General features: G+C 36.0%; 1 protein-coding gene across 1 annotated transcript in view; it reads left to right on the top strand.

Annotated features, from left to right (window-relative positions):
• slo (calcium-activated potassium channel slo) overlaps nucleotides 1-23985 on the top strand; it is a 113189-nt gene that overhangs the window by 68647 nt on the left and 20557 nt on the right. The window contains exons 13-15 of the mRNA XM_074185009.1: nucleotides 7232-7387; nucleotides 16220-16296; nucleotides 21585-21656. Coding sequence (XP_074041110.1) covers nucleotides 7232-7387; nucleotides 16220-16296; nucleotides 21585-21656 — 305 coding nt within the window. The remainder of the gene's footprint in view (nucleotides 1-7231; nucleotides 7388-16219; nucleotides 16297-21584; nucleotides 21657-23985) is intronic.

The raw sequence follows: 23985 nt of genomic DNA on the forward strand, positions 1-23985 counted from the left end.
TTGATTCGATCCTTCAAAAAAAAAGTCAAATATGCCTATGAGCTTGGATGTCAGTCAAAATATCCGCCACAACTAAATAAACGTAACTAATCAATCTTTGAATCGTGTATGACTAAAATGCCATTACTTAGGAGCTATCACTATTTTTCAGTAAGTTTCTCAAATGATAGGTGCCAGATTCAGGGAATGATGCTCACTAAAAACGTCTGGTGTGGAGTATACCCAAACATTATTGTCTAGATAATACCAACGAGCATCTATCTCATCTCAATCAGAGATTTCATTTCAAAAATTCCAAGGAAAGGACTCTAAATTCATCTAGGTAGATGGGATAATCATAATCAGAATTCAACTAAAATAGTGATGAAACTTTGGTTTGGTTTTTGGTAATAGTATGGGTGAAGAAATAAGCAAATTCTGCGGTCAAGATTTTTTGTTTTACAAGTACACATGGTACCTTGCAGAACCTCTGATAAAAACACGTTTTTGTGAAAGAGGAAATCATCAGAAGTATTAGAGTATCAAGTTCAGCTTGGCAAATCTAGCTGTGCCCATGAGACACGGGAGCTCCAACTCTTATTTTGTGCAGGGGTAAAATTATTGAAACATAATGGGTGACATATAGTTGTGGATAATAGATACATATATTTTCATTAGAGATGACGCAATATTGATAAAAATAAACCACTATATACATAGATACAATTCATATATTTTCGAAGACTGGTTGCCTAAAGACTATACAATGCGTATTGTTGATACATTGGAGATTTGGCTGCTCATCGCTTCGAGGTTCAATTCAGTACACTTAGAGCTTATCTTTCATTTGGAGAACTGCACTTATGTGGAAGAAACTTCCTGAGGTTTTTCCTGCGATTCAAATCCAACATGAATCGCTATCCCTGCTCAGGAACCGTTCTCACAGGGCCTTGAGAATATACCTGTAGTGCTTGTGTTTGTCTTTGAAAAAATAGTGTCGCTATCCTCATCATATGAAACAATAATCAGATCATCCACCATGATATCTATCATGGGTTCATTTGACATGAAATCGTTCTCAAATTCCATTGGTGGTTCACATCGAGATTTCCATTGCTCTAAAGGAAACTGTTGAAAAATATAGTCACATTTTTATTCACCACGTAATCTTTCTGTTCAGCCCGAACAAATCCAATTGGATTCTAATCCGGGTGATATGGCGGTAATCGTACAACGTTGTGATTTGCTGCTAGAGAAAACTGATCTATTTACATACCGCTTGAATTTTGGCTGAATGTTGTTTGTGAGAGCAATTGGAATATTACTCTCTGATGACCATGTTAGCCTGTCGGCTTTTTTGGTCGATATCGTTGGCATTTTGTCGATTTTTTTATTATGTTATGGTGCATTATCGATCACCACAACGCCATTTCTTATAATCATCGAAATGCATCTTGTTGTGATAGTCACCTGTATCACAATTTGATTCCCATCTAATGTAAGCATCAGGCACAAGCCCATTTTTACCACTAGCATGTATAATGATCAGACTTTGCTCTTTACTGACAGGTTTTTTCAGACTCTCCAATACAGTTCGCAAGCAAACGCCTGTGGCATCAACCGTTCGTTCTTGAACCTTGAAAGTTACAATTTCACTTATTATCACTAATACTTCTTACTTTCTCAAGAGTAATTTTCATTCCATCTGCTGTTGCTTCAGCTCAATTTCTCTGTTTTGTCCACTGAGAACCTTTTCTTTCAGTTTAATGTTCGGTAGCATTTTCAAAGACAACAAATGACTCACAGTTCACTACACATAGTAGTTTCTTCTCCTACTGTACTAACGGGATGTACGCTACACGAGTTCCTCCATGTTAATGACCTCCCGTCCACTTCTCCGGTTGATCTACTGCGCATCCAATATTCAGAGACACAGCTAGATGTGCCAAGTTCTACTTTATGTAAAAAAACGTCCTGATGGATAATCTACCACCTCCTAAAATGATGTATTTTCTTCAGAAATTTTTTGTTTGCACTTTCTAAGACATAAGAAGCTTCCCAAAGCTTCCTGAAAACTAACAAAAATATTCACGGTAAAAATCAATGAAATATAGTGACTTTCTTATTAGTCAGTGAGTTATGCTTCAAGACTGGCAGTAAACAAATCTAAAGAAATTAACTTTAAACCTTCATGCCAGTCTCGGATATACCTACACAGTAGGTCGGATATAATCCAACGCCCTTTGTGGTATTAGCCAGGGGAGTAATTGTGAGTAATTGTTTTCTGATGCCAGGAATGGTGAACTATACAACTCTTTGAAGAGAGGGGATTATACAACAAACTTGTGAATCAACATTTTTACAAATCATAGTGTTTCACTTAGCACGGTTATGTTTCCTATAATTTTCCACTGTGTAACTAACTATGAAATTAAATATTAACCATACTCTTCATGAATGAATGCTCAGTTTTTTTCATTATTATTTTCGCAAGCTTTTCGTGTTATCTGCTGTTGATGTTTATCGTTGTTCTACTGATTTCAAACTTTTGACCATCATTTTCAACGGGACAAACAAATTTCACCCAACTTCCTCACGTTTGTTTTGTAACATTCACTACTTCGATGCTGAGTCCATTGAGATAAAAGGTCCAAAGAGAAATTTTCTACTTGCCCCTAGTCCTTGAGCGGTTGAACAAAAGTCATTTTTTTGTGAGGAAATATTTTCCACAATCTGGAAAATATGAGAATTGTACCGGAGGAATTTATACACGTGTAGAAAAGGCTAACTTTTTGGTCTACCCTGATAAGTTACTGCGCAAATTCAAAGTATTTGTCACAAAGAAAAATGTTTTATTCATAAGTAACTGAGGAGTTATACAGTTTCGAAAGATAATATTTTCGTCTTCGGGAAAATCTGTGGAAGGCGAACACACCCAAGGAAGGTTGATAAAAAATTCTTGAATGAGTTTTGTTCAATACGTCTCACTTCTTTGTGCCTTTTTCAATTTATTACTATTATATGTTTGTGAATGAAAAACACTGTATAGTATTTTCATACATCTTTATACAAAAAATTAAATGTGGGGATTTTCCAATGATGAAGAAGTTATGTCAACAGTTAATGGCTATTTTGAGGAGCAGGACAGTTCTTATTATAAAAACAGTATCCAACTTAATGAACTTCGCCGAGAAAAGGGTATAGAGACGACGGTGACTAATAGAAATCGGGAATGCGGCGATGGTTATTGCCGTCGTGTTCAGTTCAGGAACTGAACGTGATTTGAGTGTTGAAATTCAATATTGATTCAGTTATAATTACTTAAACTTTCTGTTATCTGTTTTAAATGTGGCGTCCTTGGACAAGTACTAATAGTGATAACGAGTGTGATAAAACCGCAGACTTTTTCCAGTGAAGTGATTCTAATAGCGATAGTGAACAATGCGAAAAAGAGATACAAGTGAATAAGATTCGGATGCATTTGAATATTGAAACACAGAAAGTATGTTTCAATGTATATAAGAATCTCAAGTTTGGTTTCGAGGGAAACAAACTAACACAAGTAACATCAGATTTGACCGAAATTCCTTTCTCAACTGTACGTAAAATAGTTAAAAACAAACCTTATGAACGCAAGACGCGATGTGATACAGGAATACCAACACCTTCAGATATTTATCTAATAAAATCATTGAAAAAAATAACATACGACTGTTACAAAAGCAATGAGATTCCTACAACTGAAATCATAAAGAATAACACTTCCGCCCATAACGTAAGCTGCTGTGACAAAACTCCTCAGAAAAGGATTAAAAAAGTAATTTTAGTTGAAAAAAGGAAATTGGACACTTCCATATTAATAGTGGAAATAAATCCACTATTGATATAAATGAAGACAGTGATAGTGAAACAGAGAATATAGAAGAGGATTTATCAGAAGCTTTCGAAAAAAGTTAGTGAAGTCTTTTTGAAGCGATCAATTGTATATACTCAAAAGTCCAAACCGTTAAAAAATATAATATTTTGGGAATTCACTTCTAAAGGATTATTCTGCTGAAAAACTCAAAATGTGACTTTAGCTTCAGTCGGTTGCAATTAAATTATAATAGAGGGACAAATGCCATGTAGTTCAAATAATGGCTTTCAGCCACGAAATTAGACAGTAACTACGCTGCGAATAGAAACTCGTGGAACATTTTTTTATGATGAACCCTTATTCTCACATTTCAAATATTTTCACAGAATGAAAAAAATCTTTGTCAAAATTGAAAGGGCTATATTTTCAGGAGATTAATTTTTGAAAGATTCCCACATTTTTTTGTATGAAGATGTATTTTCCGAAAAAAATTATCTGTCACCGAAATAACCATCTTTAGAGTCAGATTCTGAATGAAATCATCGCTTCACGAGAGTTGTTAACATTTGTTGACAATCCCTCAGAATGTTCCAACAATGAAATTTCATAAGCGTATATTAGTAGTAAATAGTACAGAAATAAAACGACAGAGGGCGCAATGAATTCAGACAAATTACCTCAATTCACTTCTTACTTCTTCGAAAGCCAGTATATCGGTATTATGGTTTTCAGTCCCCTGACACCCAAGTGTGGCAGAATGATTATCTGCAAGGCACAGGCTGCGAGATGTATACAGAGACTTTGTCCCCGTCTTTCACGGGCATGACGTTCATCCAGGCCAGCGAGTAAGCTAACTTCCACAAGACACACAAACACAAACCACGAACTTGTTTGAACAAGAACACAATGTGCGATTTGACCACCTCACCTACTCGCGTGGTTATTAGTTTCATAGTACCACTTCAAAAGTTACGTGAAGGTTATGAGTAGCTCTCAAAAGGTCTGCATACACATCGAGCACCAACTGATCACTTATTAGTACACAGCGCCCTAAAACAGTGTTGTTCCTGGTAAAATTATCTAGTTCTGACATTACCCGTTTTGCTACATTTTGACAGACACTTCCAACTAACAGTTCAAGCGTCAAAGCTGACAAGTGACGTATCAAAACTGACAGTTGACGTATCAAAACCGACAATTGAAGCCTCCTGTCACTTTTAATATGTCAGCTGTCACTTTTGAAGATAAATCAGCGAGTGTTGCCAACATCTCGGCGCGAAAACGTGCGCTTCGGGCGCGACTCATTTAAAATTTACAGTTTCCTTGACAAATGTTACTTTTTTCGACATAATCTGTTACAATTCGTTCTCAAGCAGGAACAACACTGCCCTGCAAATTGGGAGAAATTCGACTTTGAGTTCAGGCGGTTGGTAACTTCGTTATTCAATAATACTATGAGAACAAAGAGCATGTGGTTATTTAGATCAAATACAGAGATAATTGAATGCAAAGTTTTGAAAAGAAATTTTGAATGATGAGTCAGTAATGAGGTTTAATACGTCCGAAACGTGCTTTATGGCATGGTCAAAACCTCCATTTCACTAGTGATTTTGCTGCCCTCTTTTTCATTCTTTTTCTCATTCTTAAATAGTATACATGGAGCTCTCTCCAAACCTTCAGAAAGAAATTCTCATTATTAATTGGGCAATTAAACTTTTTTCTTTGGTGCTTCGAAATTTACGTATTTATTGGGCTCGATTCAGAAGATTGTAGAGGTTGTGAATGAATTTCACCAATGTTCTATGACAGACGATTTTCTTAAGGCCCTAAAAAACCAAGAAGTGGTATCTCTCACCCCATTGGATATGTCGAATACTTTCGATACTGTTAAGCTTGACTGCCGAACACTACCTTCCAAAATGCTACACAACTTTGACATATTTTCTATTCCTATCCATCGGTCTTCATTTTTCGAGGCACCATTTTCCTAATTAGTACCGTATCTGCTGAATAATATACCCTCAGAGTATCTGGGACTACTCTGCTTCCTGAAATCATGGTGAAAAGTAGCCCCTTTTTGGAAAAGTCACCTGGTTTAGAAGATTTCTAGTGCTGCGTCCGTTATCTAATCACTTTCGATTAACTTTACCGCAGTTGAAGACAAAGCGTTAGCTTTGTCTGTCCAACAAACTGAGAAAGCAGTTTTTAGAGTTTTATGTGGTTGTTTTGAGATGTCTATGCAAAAAAGAAACCATACTTCAAGAAACATTGCTTGTGTTTCATCCAAATGACGACTGATAATGTTTTGGTTAACAACTACAATTTTTGGGCAAAATACTGAAGAAAACTAAGACAATATTGAGAGGAGAAGCATGGTAGGTACTCTGAAACTAATAAACACGCCGCAAATATTGGTAGGTGGTTTTGGAATGAATTTTCTAGAAGTCAAATTAGAAGTTGACCGGTGGGCTGCCACACAGAGTGTAGATGAAAACTGAAACTTATTAGAAACGCATCTCTACAGAATGTGTATGGAAGTAGCATAGTAACACAACCTTTTTCCAAATGAACACTGAAATTAGTCTGTAGTCTGGAACCTACATGCATGATAATAACCCATTATTGTTTGTATGGTACTTGATAGATGTGTACTCGTAGATACATTTTTGATAATATCATCTTTGTCAAATTATGTTCACTGGTTTTCAATAGTAACATCATTCATTTCCCCACAAACCGGAAATGTGTAAACACTATGAGAAACCATTTATTTCATGTACTTTCACCAAACTGATTTTTTGTCAAAATGATATTTTAGTATATTTCTCTTCAGTAAATACCACACGACAAACCTACTTTATTTCTTTTCAAAGCCCAACATTCTGGAATACTGATCACCCAAAAATAAAACACAAAGTTTTTCAAAAATATCTGTTAGGCCAAGCATTCTAGACTAGACTCGCTAGTGAAAAATACAGTTGATGTAGCACCCTGTAGCTTCACCAATAATATGCAAAAACCACTTACAGGCACTACGGCATCTCAATTTAGTTTTAGCATTATCATTTTCCATCATTCACCAACTGCTAAACCAATTTTATAAAAACCTGAGACACCTTTTTCCTCTGTTATGTCTCCAGTTTCATCAAAGCTTTTCCATAAGCAATTATTTGGATTGCCAGTTATATAAATTTCCAGTAATACTGAAATATTCAAAACTCCATAGCCACACGTGTACCGAACAATTGTCGTATTTTTATGCACGTTAGATAATAATAGTTCAAATAGATTGATTCATAGTAACATTAGGTACGTTTGACTTTTGGCTAGTTTTTGCATGCATGTTAGAACAAAAATCGCAACTTTCCATCTATACTAACTGAGTTTTCCCTTTAGGCTCTGCTTCACGAAGTTGAAACTACTTCTTCTAGCAATTGAAGTTAAAGGTACGGAAGGCGTGGATACTAAGATATCGATAAATCCAAGAGGAGCTAAAATTGTAGCTAACACCCAAGGATTTTTCATAGCTCAATCTGCAGATGAAGTGAAACGGTAAGTAGCCACAGCAGATACAAAAGGGTATAACATTTTGATACTTAAATGCCTTTTTGTCTTCTTATACTCTTTCAAGTTACACATATGTCTGTGATTGATAATAGAAGTTGAACAGTTACCATAAAACAATTTACATTACTGTATGTCAATATAACTACATTGGTCGATTTGTATTAAAAAGAATAGCTGAAAATAACGATTATGTTACTTATTTTATTTGTATTTTTTTATATCAGTTAATTGTTCATCACTATGTATAAGTTGTTTGATAAATATCATAGGTTGTTTGAGAATTAGACAGATGAGAGAAAAAATAAGAACTGTCAAGAAAAGTCATTAAAGGCGAAATTTGTTTGAATTCGTTTTTAATTTGATTAAGTATTTTACATTGGTCCTTCGAGTAATTATTGAACCGCTATGGAACAATACAATGAAGCAAATGAACCATCACACGTCAAAAATGTCCGACGGAGTGAGAGGCCCAACAAAGGAGTTCCACCTTCGAGATTTATAGATATGTCAAATGTAGTATTTGATTCAAGTGTGGTTACGGGTAAAATTCAACCAGTTCCAAGTAACCACACAAATTCTGCAAGAAAAGTCACATCTAGTAAAGATTCTCGCCAGGGGAAATTTCCTACAAGTGAACTTCGCAAGAGCTCATTTTCTGCTCCACCAGGGATAAACAGTGTTGGTTCTGTGAAAATTTTGAAAGAAAATTCCGTTCCTTCTCACAATTCAAGTATAAATCGACTACATATGGAAATGGAGCTGATAAGAAGAGAGAGGGAACTTACTGAAGAAGAATCTAAGGAAAAGCTAAAAGCCTTAGAGCTAGAACGTCAGTTTTTACGAAAAGAAGCTGAAATACGAAGAAAAATTGCCGATAAAAGTGAAACCAATAGTTCGGTGAACGAAAAAGAGGAATTTCCAACCTATTCCGAACATTTTTATGCAAATCCAAATGTTATCGATAATTGGGTAACAGAGTCAAGACAGTGTATTCACAAGGATCACAATCAACCAGAATCGTTTGATATTTTATCTTCCCCTAATGTCAATGTTTCAAGTTTTGTTGGGGGTGGAGAGAATAACCAGGTGCTTTTAGATATTGTCAAACAATATGCACAAAATGCGAATGCCACGAATAAAGTTCTTTTACAACAAAAATTGAAGAATCTCACGGAATTTTCTGGCGATTTGTCTGATTGGCCTATTTTCATCAATGAGTTTAGAAGATCTACAGATCAGCTTGAGTTATCTGATGAAGACAATTTGATCCGTTTGAACCGGGCATTGAAGGGCAAAGCAAGAGAAACTGTCAAAGCTCTTCTCATTTCCCCGAGAAACGTCTCCAAAATTATCAAGATGCTAGAAATGAATTTTGGTAGACCGGAGTGGATAATTTTGTCGCTGATAGAAAAGGCGAAAAAAGCTGGTAACATTAAAGAAGACAAGTGGGAGTCATGGATTTATTTTTCTAATGTTGTAAATAACATGGTAACCACAATGAAAAACGTCAATTCTCATCTGTATCTCTACAATCCAGATTTGTTAACAAATTTGATAGAAAAGCTTCCTACTATGCAAAAGTTTTCATGGGGAAAATTCAAGCATCAACGTGATTTGAAAGGAATACAAACATCATTAGAAGATTTTTCTGAATGGTTTGAAGAAGAGCTCAACTCGATGGCCGCTTTTAGTAATCCTTTTCAAAGAAATAGTCTATCTAAAAATTCTATCAGAAGGGAAACTGTCATGATTTCAAAAAGAGATAGTTTTTTGGAGAATAAAACTAGTGAGTGCATTTTTTGTAAAAATCTTGACCACGTATTATCAAAATGTACGAAATTCTCTGAATTATCAGTGAATGAAAGACGAAAGAATGTTCTCAACCTCAAATTATGTTTCCTCTGCCTCAAATTTGGGCATATGTCGACTAAGTGTTTTTCGAAATCGAGGTGTGGTAAGGATGGTTGTAGAGGTAGACATCATTCTCTACTTCATATTTCACGCAATGAACAATCACAAAATGAACTGCAGAGCCTAAATAATATTGTGAGTAATCAACAACCACAAAATGAATCGCAAAGCCCAAACAATCTTGTGAGTCAAGCCAATTTATGTGCTAGTTTCCATAGTAAATCTTCAGGAAATGAAACAAAAACTGTACTACTACGAATCGCACCTGTGATTCTTAGAGGACCAGCTGGGGATATTCCGACTTACGCACTCTTTGACGAAGGATCAACCTGTACCATGATTGAGGAAGACTTAGCTCGCAGATTACGACTTCCAGGACCGGTTGTTCCACTCTGTTTCCAATGGACTAATGAAATAACTCACCACGAAGATCATTCACGAATGGTTTCTTTAGATATCGCTGCTTCTAGAAACCTACAAAAATTCTTCGCGCTGAAACAAGTCAGAACCGTGCAGAATTTGCGACTTCCATCTCAAGAAATAGATGTTGATAACTTGAACGAAAAATATCCTCATTTAGACCGTGATCTATTGGCATCAATAAGAAATGCTAAACCGGAGCTGTTGATCGGTCAGGATAATTGTGGCCTCATAGTACCAAGAAATGTCATCCAACCACAACTGCATCAGCCCATTATGTCTCAATGTAAATTAGGATGGACAGTGCATGGTCCTACCAGTGAAACTGAAACCTATCTTTCCCATGTAACTCTTTGTTGCAGACATTTGAATGATGACAAACTGCATGAAATGGTGAAAGGTACTTTTCGTCTTGAAGCTTTTGGTGTAAAAATACCAGACAATGTTATCAAATCAATCGAAGATAAAAGGGCTGTGGAGATCATGGAAAAGACTCTGAAGAAAGTCGGTAATCATTACGAAATAGGGCACCTATGGAAACGTGACGACCTTACTCTACCGCCCAGTAAAACTAATGCCCTGAATCGTCTGTATTGTATGGAACGAAAAATGGACAAGGATGCCAAATTTGCTGAAGAGTATACTGCAAAGATTACTGAGTATCTTCAAAAAGGATACGCCAGGAAGTTACATCCATCTGAAGTTCAGAATAATAAAAACAACTGGTATCTTCCACACTTTGGGGTTGCGAATATCAACAAACCTGGAAAGATTCGCCTGGTTTTTGACGCTGCGGCAAAATCTCAAGGTGTGAGTCTTAACGATTTCCTTTGCCAAGGTCCTGACTACGTTCCATCTTTGATATCTGTCTTGTGGCGATTCAGACAAGGAAGAATTGCTTTTGGAGGTGATATCAGAGATATGTTTCATAGAGTTTCAATTATCGAGGAAGACAGATGTGCACAATTATTTTTATGGCGAGGTATGGAGAGAAACCAAAGTCCAGATGTTTACGAAATGAAGGCGATGATTTTTGGTGCAATATCGTCCCCGTCTGCAGCACAGTTTGTAAAAAACAAAAATGCAGCGTCGTTTGAAGATAAATATCCAGGGATTGTCCGTGCAATGGAGAAACAACATTACGTCGACGATTACTTGGACTCTTGCCATACGATAGATGAAGCTATCGATAGAATTCGAAATGTTATTGTTGTTCATAAAGAGGCAAATTTTGATATGGTGAAGTGGATAAGTAATTCAAATGAAGTAATGCAGTCGATTCCAGAGAACTTCCGTGCTAATTCTCAAGTAGATGTGAAACTGGACTCAAAAATGTTAGAAAGAGTTCTGGGCATATCCTGGTCTCCTACGACTGACGATTTTGTATTTATATTGGACCTGAAAAAAATCCCTGATGAAATCTGCCATGGAGAGAAAGTACCAACAAAAAGGGAAGTACTGCGCACGGTTATGTCAGTATTTGACCCGCTTGGTTTTCTTGCTCCTCTCATGATAAATGCTAGAATTCTGATTCAGAATATATGGAGAAGTCATATTGATTGGGATCAAGCTATAACAGAAGAACTTTTCTACACCTGGCTGAAATGGTTGACTCAATTGAAATATTATACTCCTGTCACTATCAATAGATATTACTTTCCTAATTCTACGTTAATCAACAAAGTTGATTTGCATTTATTTTCCGATGCAAGTGATAAGGCATATGCAGCAGTCGCCTTTTTGAGGATGGTTGAAAATGACGAAGTCCACATTTCATTTCTAGCAGCAAAATTCAAAGTTGCTCCAATGAATCAACAAACCATCCCAAAATTGGAATTACAAGGAGCAGTGCTTGCATGTAGAATGGCAAAATCTATAAGGAAGGAACTGGAATATGAAATTGATAAAGTTCACTTCTGGACTGACTCAATGGTTGTTATCCATCAAATCAGGTCTGAATCAAGAAGATTCCCGATTTTCGTAGCTTGTCGACTTGGAGAAATTCACGAAGACTCTGATTTGTCGCAATGGCATTGGTTACCATCTGAATTGAATGTTGCAGATCGAGCGACGAAAGAAAGGAAAGATATCGATTTGTTGCCAGGAGGTGAGTGGTTTTCTGGACCACATTTTCTAAAATTGCCTGAAACTGATTGGCCGGAAGAACCACGTTGCTCCAATGAAGACAATCTGATACTACTCTTAGATGTTAATGATAGTCTAGTTCTTCCGATGGACTTCCCCAATATATGCAGATTCTCGAAATTTAATCGACTCATTCGATCAACTGCTTGGATTCTACATTTCAAAAAAGTGGTCAAGATTACAAAACTGTCTAGGCCGACCGACTTAATTTTGAGTGCAGATGAAATCGAAGATTCCATGAAGTTATGGATCAGAAAGTGTCAGGAAGAAACGTTTGGAGAAGAAATTTCCATTTTGAAAAGAAAGCTATTTCTACCAAAGTCTAGTCGCTTATATAAATTATCTGCCTTCTTGGACGAATATTTTATATTACGTCTGGGCGGTAGGATTCCAGATACGAAAGAGTTGGATATACCATTTGAATCGCGAAACCCTATTCTGTTGGATCCAAAGCACAAATTCACAGAGCTCCTCATAGATAAGTATCATCAAGAATCTAAACACATAGGTTTGGAGACAGTGGTCAACAATCTTCGTTCCAAATATTGGATTATAAATATACGAGTAGCTGTAAAGAAGATCTTCAGAAATTGCCAAGAATGTAGAAATCGAAATTGTAAACCTCTTTCTCCAGAAATGGGTTTGTTGCCTCCCGAGCGGTTAGGAGCATTTTCTTTCCCGTTTTCATACGTTGGAATTGACTTTTTTGGTCCCATGACTGTTGCAATAGGAAGAAGAGTAGAAAAACGATACGGCGTACTCTTTACCTGTCTCACCCTCCGTGCAATCCATATTGAACTCGCGGCATCTTTGGACACAAGTTCTGCTATACTTGCTATCCGACGTTTTATGTGTAGAAGAGGTCAACCAAAGGAGATAATAACAGATAACGGGACGAATTTTGTCGGAGCAGAACGTGAACTTAAGAAATGGTTCCAAACCTTAGACCAGAAAAAGATTTCAGAAGAAGTCGCATCTAAAAATATAATTTGGAAATTTAACCCTCCCGGAGCTCCACACATGGGTGGAATCTGGGAAAGGATGATAAGATCTATTAAAACAGCTCTGAAGATCAGTTTGAAGTCCATCAATCCAAAAGAAGAGGTTTTGGTAACCTTGATGAGTGAAATTGAATATATTATTAATTCAAGGCCCTTGACACACATATCAGTCGATCCAAACGAGCCAGAAGCTATCACTCCGAACCATTTTCTGCTACTGCGACCAGGTGATGTCAGATCATTCGGCAATGTGGAGCTTTCTAGCAGAAAGCAATGGAGAATTGCACAAGCATTGGCAGATACGTACTGGAAACGATGGGTAATTGAATATAGACCAACACTTCTTCAGAGACGAAAATGGCATGACAAAACTAATCCTATTAGAATTGGCGACATAGTTTTGATTGTGGACGAGAAGGCACCTAGGAATCAGTGGATCATAGGAAAAATAGAAGAAACGTTTCCCGGTAAAGACGGAGTCATCAGAGTTGTTCGAATTAAGAATAAGCATGGAACATATGTGAGACCTGTCACCAAAGTGTGTATTCTTCCAGTCAAGAGTTGATATACTCACCTTGCAAAGTCTGCTTGGGGGTGGAGAATGTTACTTATTTTATTTGTATTTTTTTATATCAGTTAATTGTTCATCACTATGTATAAGTTGTTTGATAAATATCATAGGTTGTTTGAGAATTAGACAGATGAGAGAAAAAATAAGAACTGTCAAGAAAAGTCATTAAAGGCGAAATTTGTTTGAATTCGTTTTTAATTTGATTAAGTATTTTACAGATTATATTAAGCATAAAAACCCTGAAAAGAAATAAAATTAAGCAATTAAAATGGAATAAAATTTCAATTGTTCGTATCCACAGTCGTCTCCGGGTAATGACTGGACTTAGTTCTCCGAGAGGTGACTATTTATATGTCATTCGAGTGCTTTCACCTACCCCCTCTCTCTGCTTCACCGGTTTAGCAGGAGATGGCCGTTTGGAGGGAGTCGACGAGTTGCTATTCTCAGACTTATTGGTGAAGAAGACCGACACTAATGGGAAACATCTGTATTCCGAAAAGCTCCTCACACGGGACAGTATCTGAACCACGAATCCAACCACCATCAATCCACCAAAAGAAGAATCATCAAGACCCTAGTAAACCGTGCTTTCGGCCTCTATAATACCAAGGAAGGTCTCGAGAAGGAACTAGGCATCATCAAAAAGATCTTCAACGGAATGGTTACTTCAAAGTGATGGTGAAACAGATTTTCACAGGAAGACAGCAAGAGCCTCACAAGGAAGAGAAACCTGCTAGTGCGGTAAATGTTACATCGGCGAAACTGAGAATCCTATGAAAGTTCGCATTGACGAGCACAAAAACCACACACAGCAAGGGGAAACCAGCTAAGGAATAGCGGAGCATGTTTGGACCCATCAAAATAACATCAAGGTAGGAACACTGGTTCAGTGTTCCAGTCATCACCTGAAACGATTTGGGATACTAACGATCGAAACGTCGTGAAGAAATTTGGCTTGAAACCTCTGAATTTTAATTTTTATTTCATTCAATCGTTCCATTTTAAATTTTTTGCTGAATTTTTTATTTTTTTGTAATTTCTTTTCTGGGTTACTTTGCCTAATAGAATTGTTATTTTCAGCATTTTTTTTTAATTTTAATTTTCATTGGTTATTTCAGAGATTTCAAATCATATCACATTAGATACTTGGAATCCGAACTATTGAAAATCACTGTGAAACATTGTCAACCACCTTCAAAAAAAAGTACCAAATATATTTTATTATTGAATTTCACTAGTTCGGACTTCCATTGTCTACTATATGAAAAATTATTTGAAATCCCTGAAACAACTAAAAAAGGAGAATTGAAAATGAATAGCTGAAAATAACAATTATGAACCTGAAATGAAATAATAGTGAAATAAAATACAAGTAAAAATAGAACAATTGAATAAATAAAAATGAAGAAATGAAAAAAGGAAAATGAAAATAATAATACAACCATTACAAGAAAAAAATCGTCTTTTGTGAAGAATTCAAGGCATTTCGTCGAACTACTAGGGTCAATTGAGGTCACACAGGAAGATCAACTAATTAGTTTCGACGTGGAAAGCCTTTACACCAACGTTCCGGTCGAAGAAAGCTATCCGAAGACGGGAACCTGAGAGAGAGAACGAATCTACCTATAGAAGTAATCATGGAATTACTAGGACGCTGTGTACGGAACTGTTATTTCCAACTGAAGGACGAATTCTTTACACAAGATGAGGGACTGTCAATGGGATCGCCACTTTCACCAGTCATAGCCAACATATATATGGAGTGGTTTGAAACTCTGGCAATTGAAGAAGCCCACAAGAAACCTCGAGTCTGGTTGAGATATGTTGACGACACCTTCATAATACGGAACCATGAGAATACTGAACTAGACGCTTTCCTGAAAGACATCAACAGCGTGAGACCTTCCATCAATTTCAAAATGGAGAAGGAAATCCACAACGAATTGCCATTTTTAGACGTTTTGGTGAAGAGGACCGACACTAAGTGGGAAACATCTGTATACCGAAAACCCACTCATACGGGACAGTATCTGAACCACGAATCTAACCACCATCAATCGACTAAAAGAGGAATCATCAAGACTCTATTAGACCGTGCTTTTGGGCTCTGTAATACGAAGGAAGGTCTCGAGAAGGAACTAGACATCGTCAAAAATGATCTTCAACGGAATGGCTACTCCAAAGCGATGGTAGAAAAGACTTTGGCTAGAAGACAGCAGGAGCCTCGAAAGGAAGAGAAGCCGTCGCAACCAGTGCTTGCACTTCCCTACATCAGAGGATTATCGGAGAGGATAAGAAGAAGGATAAGCGAAAAATGGCCAACTCCCGCTAAAACGGTCATCTCCCACGGAACCCGTGAAGCGGAAAATGGAAAGCGGGGATAAGTGAAAGTACTCGAACTACCTATAAATAGTCATCTCTCGGAGGAATCAGTCCAGTCATCACCCGAAGACGATTGTAGATACTAACAATCGAAACGTCGTGAACTAACGTGACTTGGAATCTCTCCATTTTCATTTTTATTTTCCTTTTTTTATTTATTCAATTGTTCTATTTTTACTTGTATTTTATTTCACTATTATTTCATTTCAGGTTTATTTTGGTTAATATAATTGTTATTTTCAGCTATTCATTTTCAATTCTCCTTTTTTAGTTGTTTCAGGGATTTCAAATCATTTCATATAGTAGACAATGGAAGTCCGAACTAGTGAAATTCATCATGAAACGTTGTCAATCACCTTTAAACATATTTTATTATTATCGTTTCAGAGCTTGGTTTTACTGCAAGGCCTGCCATGAAGATATCAAAGACGAAACACTGATCAAGAAATGTAAATGCAAAAATTGTGAGTATCTGATCATCTTTTTTTATTTCTGGGACAAAACTCTTTTTGAAAAACCTTGTGATTTCCGATTATTCTTTTAAACCTGCACTTGATATTCTCAGGTGATGGTTTTCTGATAGTTTCTGTTTTATTTGTAACTATCTGGGTTTTTGGTTTCTAGAAATACCAATACTGGCAGCACATGGTTTGAGAAGAAGTGGAACTTTATCAAAAAATATTTAGTATTATTGAGAAACTTTGTATCTTATTCAATTCAGGTTTATTCATTTCATCAATCCTGGGTTGACTTTGCATTAAAAAAATCTCCTCTCCTGCAAATAAGAAGTTATAAATTGGGGCGAAATCAAAACAGAATAGAAAAAATCCTTTTTCAATGTGGGTGATGTGGATTAATACAATTTTTCAAAAGTCAGCATTTGGAAATAATTTTGAACAAGTTCAAATATTTCTTCCAACAGAATTTGTTGCTTTCTCTTGTTTTTGGCACAATATGTTTCCGTTTTGATAATTCTTTGCCTTTAAAAATTCTTCTTGTTCGGTTTGTGAAAGAAAAATGAGCTGATGAAAGAAGATGTCAGCTCGATGAAAATTCTTTCATTCAAAGAACGGAGTTCTTGTTCACTTCTTCTTTTCAGACAGAATAGAATTCTGGTGGAATTGTTCTCTATTTTTCTTTGGTAAAGTGAGACACAAAACTTTGTTGAAGCAACAAACTAATGATAAAAAAACAACAACCAGAAACATTTTTGAATCTACTCTTGTGATGAAAAATGCTAGTCCAGTTGATCTACAAATTGGTACAGCATATTTTTAACTAAATAGAAAAGACATATTCCAACAAAAAAGCAACAGAATCTGGTGTGATTATTTCGCATTTTGCCATGTTTTTTCGATGTTCTCATCAGTTTGAAAAATGTTGCAATTATCATAGTTCATTTTCTATATAAACTTTATAAAGGTTGCCATCTGAAGAAAGTATTGGTATTTCAATAATCCTTGCCCCAAAAGTGAATTATTTTTATTGATACATAATTCCGAATGATATACAAAACTTCCCAACACGTGTTTTCCCAATTGTAAACTTTTATGATGACTTTTAGTGGCAGTCTCTCACCGTAACTGGTCCCACGATATAGGTAATTGAAATGCAGATTGATTTGATTATAGATCTGTTTAGATCTTGCCTGAACTGAGGATCAACTCTGTTCTCTTTTCCTAGTTACTGTTTTGCTATGGAGATTTCAGTGTTACTTTTTACTACCTTTGCATTATATCCACACACTCGAAAATTTTTAATATCTCACTTGATCTTAGCATTTGCCATTGATATTCGTAGTATATTTGACTAAAATCAGTTTACGATTCATGTAGATTCCTTTGCCTTCAACTCACTTGCTGTGTTGTCGGGGATTCCAAAGATGCAAACATCTGCTCAGTATGGCAAAAATAAAAAAAACTGGCTTCGATCTGAGTCAACTATTTAGAAGTTGTGCTTTCTTGTTATTTAGAAAAGATGAAACTTACAACTGAATTGATATAAACACCAAGATACAACGAGAAAGAGCGTTCACTTCTATATAATGTGCATGGGATAATAATTTGAAGCCTGTAACAAATGGAGTGATTGTAGACTCCAATTGCTACTTCGGAACTGATAATGTCCTGAAGAACTGGAAAAACTAGCAGACAGGGAATACTGCCCGAAACATATACCGCTAAATCTTCATGATTATCTGAGACACAAAGCTGAAGAGCTGATACAACAAACCATAATCCGGCTCGGAATGATTGAAAAGCTTTTCTCTGGGCATTGTTCATTCAGAGGTCACCTGAATGAAACAGTGTTGTTTGGAGGATATGAAAAAAATGATAAATAAGCTTCTGCAGCTCCAGAGACTTGAGAAAATGGTAGCACTAATGTTTGACTGGCAGAAAAGTTGAAATTAGATTTCATGGCTTGCCTAATGGTTTTGGATGGTAGATGTTCAGTTTCATTAAAGTAGTCATGGCTGACAACCTAGACCATTGTGGGAATTTCGCCCTCAAGCATACTCTGAGGTACTTGAGTTCTATCCCAGAATAAAATTGAAGTCCAACATTGTCCTCCTGCCCCAGTTGCATAACTATAAGATATACAGGCTGATTCACGGTGGATGGCACATTAGACGTTTCTGGTGAACCAGACAACGGATCACTTTGAAAATTCAATGGAGGGCATATTCGGACATTCTCTAGCCAACTAAAATATTTTCGACAATGCGGTGTTGCCGCTTCTATTAGAAAGCAGTAGCAACTTTGATTTTTCAAATGGAACACTCTGTATATAATATTATTTTTGGAATCTCCAACAATTGCCCGACAACTTTTCTCGATATTTCCCTATACCTATCTGTTACCGTTTTCGAAATAAAAATTAATTTCAATTTTTTTCTTCAAAAATCATGACTTCTAAAAATGCCGATATCTTTTAGTTAAGAAGTACTATGATATCGAAATTTGGTTTGGAGTTAGGTGATACTTGGACACTTCCCACACGTCAGTCTAATCTCCGTTACTTCAATACAGGGTGGTGAAAAAATACAGTTTTTTCGTTTGCTTGAAAAAGTTGTTGAAATTTGATTATTTTGAATGGAACACCCTGTATATTATTAAAAATTCGGAAAGCTGCTGAAATTTGCTTTCTTTCTATGTATATCATACCTATACCTAACTAGTCAAGTTTCGGACTTATGAACATTTATTTGTGAAAATGTCCCTTCAGAATGGTATTTCCATTCGGTATTTGGTAAGCAGGCCATGATTACTATTTGACAGTAGCGTTGTGACATTCTCCTAATAATATCGACATTTTCGTCACTTCAGAAGTTGCAAATACCTTCAAAACGATGGAACAAAACTATTCAAACGAAGTTCTTATGAATTTGTTTATTATTTTTGGACAGTGTGACAAAATTATCAGCAGAACATGTAGAAAGTTCAATGAAATGTATCCGAATCTACCGCCAATGAACCTCAAGAAATTTATACGAATTCAGAACAATTTCAATATGTTTGGATAAACTTTAAAAAAGCACCAAGAAACTTGAAATTGGAAATATTGATATGAATAATTATAAAAAAGTAAAACAATCATGTGGAATATTTCAAAATATGTTCGAATCGCTGGCCGTTCACTTCCAAGCACTTTAAAATGCTTTCGTGGTGGCAGATCTGATTTCATTGGGATCCAAATCTTCAAATGTTTGGGCAATCCTTTCTAACAATTCATCTCTCGAACGCACGGGTATTTTGTAAACTTTTTCTTTAAACATTCCCCACAAATAAAAATCTAATGGATTAAGATCGGGTGATCTCGCTGGCCAATTCCATGGTCCCAAGCGCCTCATCCACCGATCGTCAAATAGTCTATCCAGTTCTGCGCTCACTTCTCTTGTGCAATGTGCAGGAGCTCCGTCTAGTTGGTACCAACAGTTTCGATAATCTTCGAGTGGCAGATTATCCACGAAACTGTCTACAGTATTCTCCAAAATATTCAGGTAGCTTCTGGATGTTAATGACTCCTCGTATATCACGTACCTCAATTTGTTGTCCATCAACATGCAGAAGACATTAAAACTAAATTTTTCTTGAAATCCGGCTTCTTTTGTGACGTGAGGATTTTCACTGGACCAATAATGACGATTTTTTCTATTGAAAATCCCTTCTCTCAAAAATTTCGATTCATCAGTCCAAATAATTTTATTTAAAAAAAGTGGATCTTCTTGAATGCGTGTCAACAACATTTCACAAAATTCTACTCTCTGTTGAGGATCTTGAGGCTTCATTGCTTGAATTTTGGTGAATTTATAATCATGCATTTTATGTCTTCGCAAGATTCTTTGAACCGATGAATATTTTATACCCAAATCTTCTTCAGCACTTCTTATCGATGACTCGGGAAATGCGTGAAAATATGCTGAGACATTAATCTGGTTGTCTTCGAAAGTTACGGGTCGAGGCAAGTTTCTTGGTGCTTTTAAAGTTGATCCAAATGCATTGAAATTGTTCTGAATTCGTATAAATTTCTTGAGGTTCATTGGCGGTAGATTCGGATACATTTCATTGAACTTTCTACATGTTCTGCTGATAATTTTGTCACACTGTCCAAAAATAATAAACAAATTCATAAGAACTTCGTTTGAATAGTTTTGTTCCATCGTTTTGAAGGTATTTGCAACTTCTGAAGTGACGAAAATGTCGATATTATTAGGAGAATGTCACAACGCTACTGTCAAATAGTAATCATGGCCTGCTTACCAAATACCGAATGGAAATACCATTCTGAAGGGTCATTTTCACAAATAAATGTTCATAAGTCCGAAACTTGACTAGTTAGGTATAGGTATGATATACATAGAAAGAAAGCAAATTTCAGCAGGTTTCCGAATTTTTAATAATATACAGGGTGTTCCATTTAAAATAATCAAATTTCAGCAACTTTTTCAAGCAAACGAAAAAACTGTATTTTTTTACCACCCTGTATTGAAGTAACGGAGATTAGGCTGACAATTGAAATTAATTTTTATTTCGAAAACGGTAACAGATAGGTATAGGGAAATATCAAGAAAAGTTGTCGGGCAATTGTTGGAGATTCCAAAAATAATATTATATATAGAGTGTTCCATTTGAAAAATCAAAGTTGCTACTGCTTTCTAATAGAAGCGGCAACACCGCATTGTCGAAAATATTATAGTTGGCTAGAGAATGTCCGAATATGCCCTCCATTAAATTTTCAAAGTGATCCGTTGTCTGGTTCACCAGAAACGTCTAATGTGCCATCCACCGTGAATCAGCCTGTATAAGATACAACCCTTATGCTGTAAAGTGTGGAATAAAATCAAAACTTCGAAGGATTACTAAGAGGCCTACTAGACAAAACAAATGGGTGCTTCTGGCTGAGAACTATTCTGTTTGCTATCTTTGGAGTCCTTAAAAATCTGCAAGGCAACCGGTATAAAAAGTATTGGGCTGCAAACATTGCCTGTGAGACGGAATGTAAATTGACACACATTCTGTACCCTTTTGCACATTTCATGCATGGTTAGGATACTTTTTCAAAAATACTGATGTACAAATACCTTTGTAAGTATATTTTCGAAAAATGTGCTTCTACTCCTCATTTTATTTTTTTGACCTCCCTCCCCACAGCTTTCACACCGTATTTTGTTTTTATATTTTTTGAAGTCACACACGACTATTTTTTCAGCTACACGACAACAATTTTGTTTTTTTTTCTGACTTTTTTACAGATGTCGGAATGATTATGATGCAAACTGGCATGGTCAAACAAAACCTAAACACCTATCAAAGACACTTGGATGGTAGGCCATCCCATATAATCCATGCTTGGCGCCGCTACTGATTGTTTTTCGATGTCATTTTTATGTATCGATATTTGTGTTGTTGCTAACCATTCATACAGTATGAATGTGAAAAGTTTTCTCATCTTAACTTCTCAATGCGTCAAGATATCTCACTCACTTTTTCAATTGAAAGGGTTCTTGAGTCACTGTACCTGAAATAGGTAGATTGTATAAAGCGTCAACATAAATACGCTTTACCTAATTCAGGTACAGGTATTCATGTTGACTCAGGTCAACATGAATACGACGCTTTACGCAGTCGTGATACCCACAGCGTATTTATGTAGACGCTTTACACAATTGACATAATCCAGGTACAGATATCACCACCTCAAACTACCTGAGTCAACATAAATACGCTTTACGCAGTCATAATACCCAGTCATCTGTGATGACATTCATCTTGAGTTTATCTCCGACGACTGGGTATTATGCCTGCGTGAAGGATATTTATGTTGACTCAGGTATTTTGGTGTTCTAATACCTGTACCTGAATTAGTTAAATTGCGTAAAGCGTCAACATAAAAACGCTGTATGCAATCAGGTGAATTGCGTAAAGCATCAACATGGATACGGTACTGGCTTTACGCTTTACGCAGTCGCAATACCTATCGGAGATGACTGGGTATTACTGTCACTCGCCCCAGCGAAACGTCAAGAATACATTCCAAAAACCGACGGCCTTCAAACCCGAGAAATAGTGACACCTTTTACACCTGCAAACAAACGATAAAAATCATAATTTCAAGGAAAGAAAATCAATCAAAACTCACTGTAGTTTATTCCAATAAGTGTTCATAATGTTTACCCTCTATTTCCTGACAAATCATTTTTTTTACATTTTGGAAAAATGTTCTTGAGGTAATTTCATTGCAAGTATATCTTTTTCTTTCCACAAGTTTTGAAACGAACTGCAATTGTGTAAGGTACACTTTGTATCTCACGCAAAAAATCTCATAAAAATCTAGTGGCGTCAAATCAGGTGATCTAGGGGGCCATTCTAAGGTTTACTGCGTATCTTCTGTTTTGGATAATTGATGAACCCATATGAGTTTTCAACTCAAGTGACGTTTCAGCAAGATGAGGTACCTCCTCATTATGACAGGCTCCTTGGAATGTGAGCTTTTTAATACATCCTTTCTTGGAATTATTTTTATCTTTTGTTTGCAGGTTCTTCAAATTTATCAATTAATAACCAATTACTCAGTAACGGCCGATTCGATTTTCACAAATGAACCAATTTTGGATAAAAAATAATTGATATATCTGTCAAAAGAGAAATCATCAGTCCATTTTCATTTAAAAAAAAGGTGGTAGTGGCCTCTAGATGACCAGTGATTCAACGCTATTGTTTTTCTCATCAAAAATAGTAAAAATTATGCCTTTTTACTTGAATTTCGTTCAATCCCAATTTCCTGTCACGTTCAATAGTTGAGAGAGTTCAAGACTTTTCACGTTCACACTGTACAATCATCAATTAACATGCCTCAACTAATAATGAGACTACTGATGAGAAATATCCTTGAGAAGAATGGACGTTTCGAAATTGAAAATTGAACTTAACCGGTACGTTTTGTTTGTAAATAGATAAATGATGAGTAATTTCGGAATTTCAGTGATAATAATAATGGTTTGGTGCCTGCCCCACTCTTGAACCTCAAGATCAAATCGGCTCACCGCATTACGGCAGAAATCTTGGCCTGCCAAAGGCAGTAGAAGGCTGTTATTTTCGACTCACTGCGTCTTCTTCTCGATCCGATGGTCTCATACCACACGGTTTGAAAGTGATCATTATAGTGTCAGAGCTTTAGGAAATAATAATAATGATAATGGGTTATAACCAGCTTTTGTCGCAAAATACCTGATATTACTGTGCTTTTGCATCCAAGTTCAAGAATCATGTATTCACAGCTAATCAAATGATTCACCAAAAGACTTATTTTCATAAATAGAAAAAAGAGATGATAATCAATCTTCTATTTCGAATTTCACCTTGAAAGGTATGTTTTGCAAGTAGATCTAATTCACTACAATGACAAATGGAATGATTTGATGAATTTTTCTTGGGTCCTTCATTAAAATCCAAGATGAATGTTGTATCCGATGATAAATAGAATAATAATGGCTTTCACTAATTGAATAATTACTGTGAATAATTACTGATTACAAAAACGATGATTTATCGTTTTTGTTAACAAGCTTATTATGGACATGTAATTGCAAATGTTGATTGGTTTCTCATTCAAAAAACATTTGCCAAATTTGATAGCAATTTGAAATTTGCGAG

Source organism: Leptinotarsa decemlineata, unplaced genomic scaffold, assembly GCF_025532065.1.
Source record: "Leptinotarsa decemlineata unplaced genomic scaffold, Ldec_3_MD MMD2_tig00026361_RagTag_RagTag, whole genome shotgun sequence".
Classification (NCBI taxonomy): Eukaryota; Metazoa; Arthropoda; class Insecta; order Coleoptera; family Chrysomelidae; genus Leptinotarsa; species Leptinotarsa decemlineata.